The following is an 8,845-nucleotide window of genomic DNA, read 5'->3' as shown; positions in this document are numbered from 1 at the left end:
GCATCTGGGATTTCAAGCAGTATATAGACATCAGAGAGTGCCACGTCCACAGGGGGCCTTTTGCCAGTCCAGGGAGGCCCAACAACAGCTGAACAGTTCCAGGCTCAGTCCTGGGCATCTTGGGTGGCAGGGCTGGGGAGGACTTCTCCCTTCCTGAGATCCTGGAGACCTCTTGCTAGTCAGAGGTTTAGCTAGTCTTGCTTGTCTCTTGCTAGTCTCTTCCTGAGACCCTGGAGACCTCTTGCTAGTCAGAGCAGGGCTTTACTGGATTTGATGGGCAACTGATCTCCCATAGTATTGGGCAGTTCCTTCAGGGCAATGGGTGGGGGAACTGTAGCCCACCAGATGTTGTTGGACTTCAGCTGCCACCAGCTCCAACCAGTATGGCAAATGGTCAGAGATTATGGTAGTTGGAGTCCAACCACACCTCGAAGGCCACCAGTTCCCCACCCTTGCTTTTGGGGAAGGCCCATAGCTGAGTGCTACAGCACTCATACTTCACAGGCAGAATGTTCCTGGTATGTCCAGTTAAAAGGAACATGGGTATCAGGTCCAGGAAAGACCTTTCTCCACTTGAGACGTTGACAGGCTGTTGCCACTCAAGAGCACGCACTACTGGGTTAGATCAACCAGTGGTAAAAGCCAGCTCCATGAAACCTTGAAGTCTGCACCAAATTCCGAACACCAGAGACTCCGTTGCTTTTGCTCAATGGATGCTTTGGGCATAGGACCCAGCTGGATCTCAAGCCAATGGAGACATCACCTCATCTGCTGAGGAGGGGCTGTCGCTCCATAGCAGAGCACTCGCACTGCATGCAGGTCTCGGGTTCAATTCCCAGCATCTCCAGGCAGCTCTGGGAAAGACCCTGGAAAGCCACTGCCAGGTAATGCAGACAATAATGGCCTAGATGGGGCAATTGAATGAGGCCGCTTCCCATGTTCATTAGGAACCACGAGAGCTCAGTGGTGGAGCCCCTGCGTTGCATGCAGACGTTCCCAGGTTCTATTGCCAGAACCTCCATGTCGGGCTGGGAAAGGCCCCTGCCTGAAATCCCGGAGAGCTGCTACCGGGGAGTGTAGACAATACTGAGCTAAATGGGCCAATGGTTTGCCAGTGGAAGCTGGTGGCTCCGATGTCAGTGGGGCGGTGAATCTGCTCCGTGTTTCAGTCAGAACCAGTCAGGACTCTATAGGAGCTCTCCAAGGCGTGGAAAGAATCCGCTCCGTGTTTCAGGCAGAACCAGTCAGGACTGTAAAGGAGCTCTCCAAGGCGTGGAAAGAATCCGCTCCGTGTTTCAGGCAGAACCAGTCAGGACTCTAAAGGAGCTCTCCAATGCGTGGAAAGAATCCGCTCCGTGGCACCTTGGAGAGCCCCTGTAGGGTTCTGACTGGCTCTGACTGAAACACGGAGCGGATTCACCGCCCCACTGGCACCGGAGCCACCAGCCTCCTCTGGGTCTGACTGGGAATGAAGCAGCTTCCGATGTTCCTAGCTACAAATGGGAAGAAGAAGAACCAACCATCACCACCATCATGACACTGATGCAGGAGACGGCAGCCGTGGGGCACTGTACACATTCAGAATGCGATAGAAAAGGATGCGTAGTATTGTCGCCATGTTGAAACGATGCCTGAGTAACAGCCCCATAGAAAAATGTGGGGGTGTTACTGGAATAGGGTGCAAGGCCGTGAAGTAAACGTGACCTCTGAAAGCAGCATTGATAATTGCCTGGAAAGCCTGAACCCGACATACAGGGGCGATTCTGGCAGCGATGGGTTGCTGACGAGCCTGGCTCATTAAGGACTAGGGTGGTGTCCCCATGCCCTGTCTCCTCCTGCTCTCCTCCCCTCACTCCCTTCCTAGATGCCGCCTCCTCTCTATACATTATTAGGGTTGTAACAGAGCAGATTAAACTCCAGGTTTTCGTCCCAGTGCCTGAGCAACACAAAGAGCTGTTGAGCCGCTGCCTTCACTGCCATCAGGCTTCGGCCTTCTGGGAAATCTTGCTCGCTCAGCCACCGGCTGGCCTTGGCCGCCACCAGCTCCCACTCGATGAAATAGGAGGCCGAGCTGTGCTCCAGCCAGGCCAAGGCAACAGCTGTGGCCCACAGCATCCCCTCCGGCTCGGTCTGTCGCTGGAGCTCAATGTCAAAGAGCCAAGACTGCAGTTCGGAGTTGTCTGACTCGGACCCCCTCCCGCTGTCGGCCTGGGACTCCTGAGGCGACAGAGCGTTCTCCGGGGAGGAGAAGCGCTGGATGGTGATGGCCGGAGGGGAGGGTTTGCTCTCGGCCCTCGGGGCTCTGGAGGGGTGTTCAGCTGTGCCGCCAGAGGAGTGATGGGTCTGGCCCACCTCGCCGTCTTTGTTGGCCAAGGAGCTGACATTTTCCCCTGGAGTGTTGCCCAGGAGCTGGGTACCCCCTGGGCCCTTGGCATCTCCTGAGGTGGATGATTTCCAGGAGCTGGCTGAGGGGCTGAGGGCCATCCGATGGCAGGTGAAAGGCGACGTCCACTTCAGCTTCTCCAGGGGGATGTTGATGGCGTCACAGAAAGCCTTGTTCAAGAGGAAGGAGCCACAGGCGAGCTGGAGAGACACCTGTGGAGAAAGGGATGGATGGACAGCATTTGCTTAGAATTTACAAACTGAGGGGAAATTCAACACAATACATATTTTTACTGTTCAGTTGTAAAGCACAGGACAAAATGAAGAGTCGGACTGTTCTGTCATACCCAGTTGGTAGGTATGTCCAGACCCTAAGCAGTGTAATTTTAGACCCAGGTCTTAGATTGCCATTGTTAATTATTTCAGTTGAGAAGCACATAACTAACACTTGTCTTCTCCCTGCCATTCCATGCTTCACAACGGCTTCTACATTCCTGGTGTGTTACGGCAAAAAACAAAACAACGCAGCCAATAAACACCCCCCCCCCCCCGAATGAAAAGAAAAATCTGTTTGCCAGCAAGGAATTCTCTGAGCATGTGCAGTTTTACATTTTAAATGCACTTAAATCATAGCACCATCATGACTACATAAAATGAGTTTGCCTCAGTTGACCTGATGCTAAACATATTTCCTATTAAAATATATATTTTAAGCTCAACGTTTCGGCTTCTGCCCTCATCAGTAGCTGTGATGTTAACTGGGAATCAGGAGTGGCAGTCTGGAACGCCTGGAGATGAAAGTTCCTTAGGAGGAAAAACAGAGGTATGAGCGGAGTAATGCCTACGAATTGTCCTCCAGAGTATGGCTGTTTTTAGACTAAGAGTTCTCAGTCTATAGATCCAGATATTTTCATGACTTGACAGAAGGGAAAATTTCTGGATCTATAGACTGAGAACTCTTAGTCCAAATTGTCTAGTCTAGATGCTTGGATGCATAGGGCATTTTCTGGAAAATGTTCCAGTTCAGAACATCACTAGGGGCAGATCAAAGAAGAGAAGAGGCACCTCCACAGGAATATGAGAGAGGGAGAAGAGACCTCTGAGGTGCACCGTGAATAAAGTTTCTTGATGTAAGGCCATTCTTCATGGGCAGCTGACTTGATCTGTTTTAGCTATTCCTTGAAGAAATGTGAATATAACTCTGGTACAGTGCATGTATGTCTGCTCTGAAGTAAGTGCAATCCTATGCATGTCTACTCCGAAGTAAGTCTTATTAATATCAGTGGAGCATCCCCCCAGGCCAGTTTGCTGCCTTTTCCCTCCTCTGTTTTCCCCAGTGTCTATTTTAGATTGTAAGCTCCTGGGGGGCAGGGACTTGGTGATAGTGCTTATTTAACCCACTATGGATGCAGTCAGTCTTAATGTAAAATATATAAGAATATATAAGAATGACAGAAAGACTAAGAGCAGAATATTCAAAAATATATTTCAAGCTATTTTAATGTATTTACTATTAAAATACATATTTTAAGCTAAAAGTTTTGGCTTCCGCCCTCATCAGTAGCTGTGCTGTTAAACAGATATCAGGAGTGGCAGTTTGGAATGCGTGAAGATGAACATTCCTTAGGAGAAAAAACAGAGGAATGAGTGGAGTAATGCCTATGAATTGTCCTCCAGCATATGGCTGTTTGGACTAAGAGTTCTGAATCTTTAGATCCAGAAGTGTTCCCTTCTGTCAAGCAATTTTCTCCCAAGGAACTTTCATCTCCTGGCAATCCAAACTACCACTCCTGATCCCCAGTTAACTGCACAGCTACTGATGAAGGTGAAAGCCGAAATTTTAGTTTCAAATATATTTTAATACTCTGTTGTTAGTCTTTCTATCTTTCTTATATGTTTTACCCTAAGACTGATGGCATCCACAGTGGATCCAGAGCCACCTTGTAGCTTTGCTGTTGTGCTGCTTTGCACCATCCTCTCTCTCTCTCTCTCTCTCAGTAAAAATATTATAATGAGCATCCGTGACTGTGTACGTGCCCGGTTGGCTGCCCTCTAACTCTAAGATATTTAAAGATAAGGAGAACGGATGCTGCAGTGAGCAGCGTCCGCCCTGATGGGTCCCAGCATGCCCAGATCCTGGCCCCGATATTGACACAGGGCCTGTTTACTGCTGTTCCCATCACCTCTCGCTCACTGGATGGCCATTTGGGGGACCCCTGGACTTTGGCCCAAAGCCAAACAGCATCACTGCCCTAAGGAAGCCGGGGAATCCCACTTCCAAGTGTCAGGAGACTGATTTCAGAAAGTAAGGCTCCAGTCCTGTTCTCACTCATATCACAGAGCTGATGGGGACTTTCTAAACCTCCTTTAGGATCTGGGCTAGAAAGGGCTCACCTCATCCTTCCCTCCCCACCAAGCTGTTGCAGTAAATGGGTCTTTGGGCTCATGAACAGTATCACGGGGGCCCTTCAACTCTCTGAGGCCTTCTCTGGACTGTAGAGGCATGTAGGGGTTGGACTCGATGGCCTTGTAGGCCTCTTCCAACCCTACTATTCTGTGATTCTCCATCTGAGTGTAAGGCAATGGAGAAGGGGGTGGGTTCTCGAATGGAGGCTCACAACAGCCAGACTGGCACCTTATCTTCTACAACACGGATGGGGAACATGTAGCATTCCAGATGATGTTGGACTGAAATTCCCATTGGCCCTAGCCAGCATGGGCATTGGGGAGGGATGATAGGCATTGCAGTCCAACGGCGTCTGGCAGGTCACATGTTCCCCATCCCTACTGAACATCACCAGCATTCTGTGTCTTCCACAAGTGAGCTCTATGGTCCCAGAGCACCACCTAGGCTGCAGTACCACCTCTATCACATGGCTGAGTACTCAGTCAGCTGACTGCAAGAGCCAATCTTCATCCACCAGGCCCTATAAAGCCTTTGCTTCAGAAATTGCTCCTCCATTGGAGCAATGCGTGTCATACTGGAAGACTTTCACTCTTCGTAGCCTGAATGCCAGCCTGACTCTCTTGGGCTATACTGTTTTCTTCTGGCACTTTTGACCTTCACCTGCTGCCTCTGGAATTCACCCCATGGCTGCCATGGATCACACAACTGGCTCCCCTGTGGACCTAGGAACAAGAAATGTTCTCCCAGTTCCATTCCTATATTATTCCCCTGCTATGCATTCCACTCCTCCTGAACTCTGGGTTTAACTAGGAGAATTTCTCAAGTTAATTCCAGAACTGGAGCATGCTCAGTTTGCCACAGCTTTCAGTCCATTTGCATCTTTTCTTCCTTTCACTGCATTACTGGTGCACACTGGTAGCTTTGATAACACACAGCAAAAAAGCAACCTTGATGCAATGGTATGTCTGACTGCATCAAGATTCTTTTTCTGCACTGTTTTATCAATGTACGGCCAAGTTCCTGTGTGTTGGTAAAACACCACTGAAAAAGAACCTTGATTCGACCATACATGTGTCACATCAATATTGTATCTTTTTACTGTGTTTCATCAATGCACACAAGTACTCTTGTGCATTGGCAAAACTCTGGGTGGAAAGAATCTCGATGCAAACATGTGCAGAATCATATCAGGCTTGCTTTTTCTTCTTCTTTGCAGCATTTAATCAATGCATGTTGATAATGTAGAAGGAAAAGGGGAAAGACATGAAGGAATTCTGAGCTCCAGCTGAATGTGCATTCTTACACAAAATTTGGAAATAAAGAGCCGAACAATGGAGGACTCCTAATGCATCAGTTCATGAGGAGTGTCTGGGGTGGATCTACATGGGAGATTTGCTACTGTGCTACTGCAACTCATATATGATCATAGCACATAACATTTCCCCCTCTCCACAGCAACTGTGGGTTTTCATGCCATAAAACCTGTATTTCTGCGAAGTTGTTTTGTGACAGATTTTCCCATCATGCCAGCTTCAGTTCAGTTTGGGAGTCTGTGACCTCAACTAGCAATACTGACTTTGGCGCTGGCTGGGGGGAGCGGCGCTGACAGGCGGAAGGAAAAGTTGTGTCATCAAAGAGAGGACACGAGGAGAGGGTTGGCTAACCATGTCCACTTGGAAGTAAATTGTACGTTGTACTTCCGGTGCCAGGTGAAGACCTTTTTAATCTCCCAATATTATAGCATTACCTTCCTAGTCTTTTAGCTTTGGTGTTTGAAATGTATTTTAAATCTCTGCATTGCTGCTAGTGGTAGGCGGCAGCATTGCAACCAAAACTCTCCCCATGACCTGAGTTCGATCCCAGCGGAAGCTGGGTCTCGGGGAGCTGGCTCAGGGCGACTCAGCCCTCCATCCTTCTGAGGTGGGTAAAATGAGTGCCCAGCTTGCTGGGGGAAAGGTAGTCACGACTGGGGAAGGCAATGGCAAGCCACCCCGCTATAGTCTGCCATGAAAACGACAGCGCAAGCGGCGTCCCTCTAGGAGTCAGCAATGACTCGGTGCTTGCACAGGAGGAACCTTTCCTTTTCCTTTAATCTGGTTGTACCAGAAACACATTGTGGTTTTAAGCTTTCATATTTTATATTGCTTTATGTTGCGCTTTGTGGTTTTAATCTTTTGTGAACCACCCAGAGAGCTTCAGCTATTGGGCGGTATAGAAATCAATCAGTCAATCAATCAATAAAATCACAATGTCTTCATTTGCACTTAGCACAGAAGCGGAGAGAAGGCTTCCAAGTTAGGGATTGCTTTGCCTTTTGTTTTCAATTTCTGCTTAACTGGAGGAGTGGAGCTTCACATGAGAGGCAGGGAGTTGGGGATTACTTTCCCTTTTGTTTCTGTGTCTGCTCGGAAGTAAGTCACATTGTTGTCAATTGCCCCTACTCAGCACTGGCAAAAGGGAAGGGGAATTTGGAATTGCTTTTGAGATGACTTTTTTTTACCCTCCGCTCACCGGACCGACACAGAAAGAGTTGCTGACGTTCCGTTCTACTTGCGGGACTCTGCCAACACAACCTTGAACTAATGCAGTTTCAGGTGCCATTTGCCCCATGAAAGCAGGTGTTGTTGTTTTTTAAAATGTATACATTGCTTTACTGGCTACGTGTGCCGCAGGGGGAGCAAATACGAATTCATGAAAATCTGGTTTTAAACGGAACCGCCTCCAAAACTGTCTCTGTGTAGATAGAGCCCAGGCAATTCAGAGCTCCAAAATAAGAGAAGAAGTTCAGATGAGAAGAATTTGGGAAAGCATGCCTAAATGGATCCCCCTCCCCAATATTCTGATTGTTTGGGAAGTCTGACCCTAGCGGGCACTGATAATAAGTGATACTTACAAGTGGCAGGTAGTCGGCATTTTCATTGTCGCTCTCCAAATTTGGCACACTGGTCCTGGTGGGGGATTTACTCATGAAGCCTCGGGCAGCTCGGGTTAGCAACCTCGTTTTGTTAAAGGTCAACCTGGGCCGACACGACATGGGTGTAGAAAAGGAAGCGGTTACATGCAAGTTGCTTACCCCCCAGGGCTATACCATTGCATTCACCCTTTCCCAAACACACACATGTGTTTTTATGATAAGGGGAAAAATAGTTTTTCCAAAGAGTTCAGGTTGGTACCAAAGAGCAGTCCCACCCCAATCTTCGTTTGTCGGGCCTACATGGTAGCGTTTCAAAAAACAACCAAACTTTTTGCGCCCAGTTCTGGGTGCCACATTTTAAGAAGGACATTGACAAACTGGAGTGTGTCCAGAGAAGGACAATCAGGATGGAGAGGGGTCTGGAAACAAAGCCCTATGAGGAACAGCTGAAAGAGCTGGGCACGTTTAGCCTGGGAGAAGAGAAGATTAAGCAGAGACATGATAGCTGTCTTCAAATGTCTGAGCTGCTGTCATAGAAAAGACAGAGCAGATGGCACTTGACGAGAGATTTTATCAATGAGGCAAAATGCACCCATATGAGCCATCCCCCTTTTGAAAAACCAACTATTGACTGGCTTGTATTTAAGTTGAAGTGTTTGAATTTGAGCATATTGGCCAGCGTTCCACAGATGAAAATAGGGAATGATAGAAAACATCCGTATTCTTATAACAAAGATCAATGGTGAGCCCCCTCCCCATCCCTGTGATGACTGTACAATAGCATTCCCCAACCTGGTGTCCTCCAGTTGTGGCTGGGAATTATGGGAGTTGCAGTCCAACCAGTGGAGGCTGGTGGTTCCAGTGTCAGTGGGGTGGTGTATCCACTCTGGGTTTCAGTCAGGGGCAGTCAGAACTCTAAAGGAGATATCCAAGATGCAGAGCAACTTGGATAGCTCCTTTAGAGTTCTGACTGAAACCCAGAGCAGATTCACCACCTGACTGACATCAGAGCCAACAGCCTCCACCAAGTCCAACACAACTGGGGGGCACCAGATTGAGTCATGCTGCTCTAAATAATTATGGAGGGAGAAACAGAAGGGGGAGAGAGACAGGAGAGTGGTTCATCAATCCCCTCCAGCTTT

The 8,845-nt window shown here is 48.4% G+C and overlaps 1 protein-coding gene across 1 annotated transcript in view; it reads right to left on the bottom strand.

Moving 5' to 3' along the window:
- Positions 1–1,600: 1,600 nt before the first annotated feature.
- The window catches only part of VWA5B1 (von Willebrand factor A domain containing 5B1), a 102,343-nt gene continuing 95,098 nt past the window's right edge, over positions 1,601–8,845 (bottom strand). The window contains exons 20-21 of the mRNA XM_084821892.1: positions 7,683–7,806; positions 1,601–2,595 (exon numbers count right to left, since the gene is read on the bottom strand). Of these exons, the coding sequence (XP_084678018.1) occupies positions 1,879–2,595; positions 7,683–7,806 (841 nt within the window). The 3' untranslated portion in view covers positions 1,601–1,878. The remainder of the gene's footprint in view (positions 2,596–7,682; positions 7,807–8,845) is intronic.

This window comes from Heloderma suspectum, chromosome 15 (genome assembly GCF_057233095.1).
Source record: "Heloderma suspectum isolate Gila_16-S chromosome 15, 16-S_ref, whole genome shotgun sequence".
Lineage (NCBI taxonomy): Eukaryota > Metazoa > Chordata > Lepidosauria > Squamata > Helodermatidae > Heloderma > Heloderma suspectum.
This window is presented reverse-complemented; position numbering and strand designations above follow the sequence as displayed.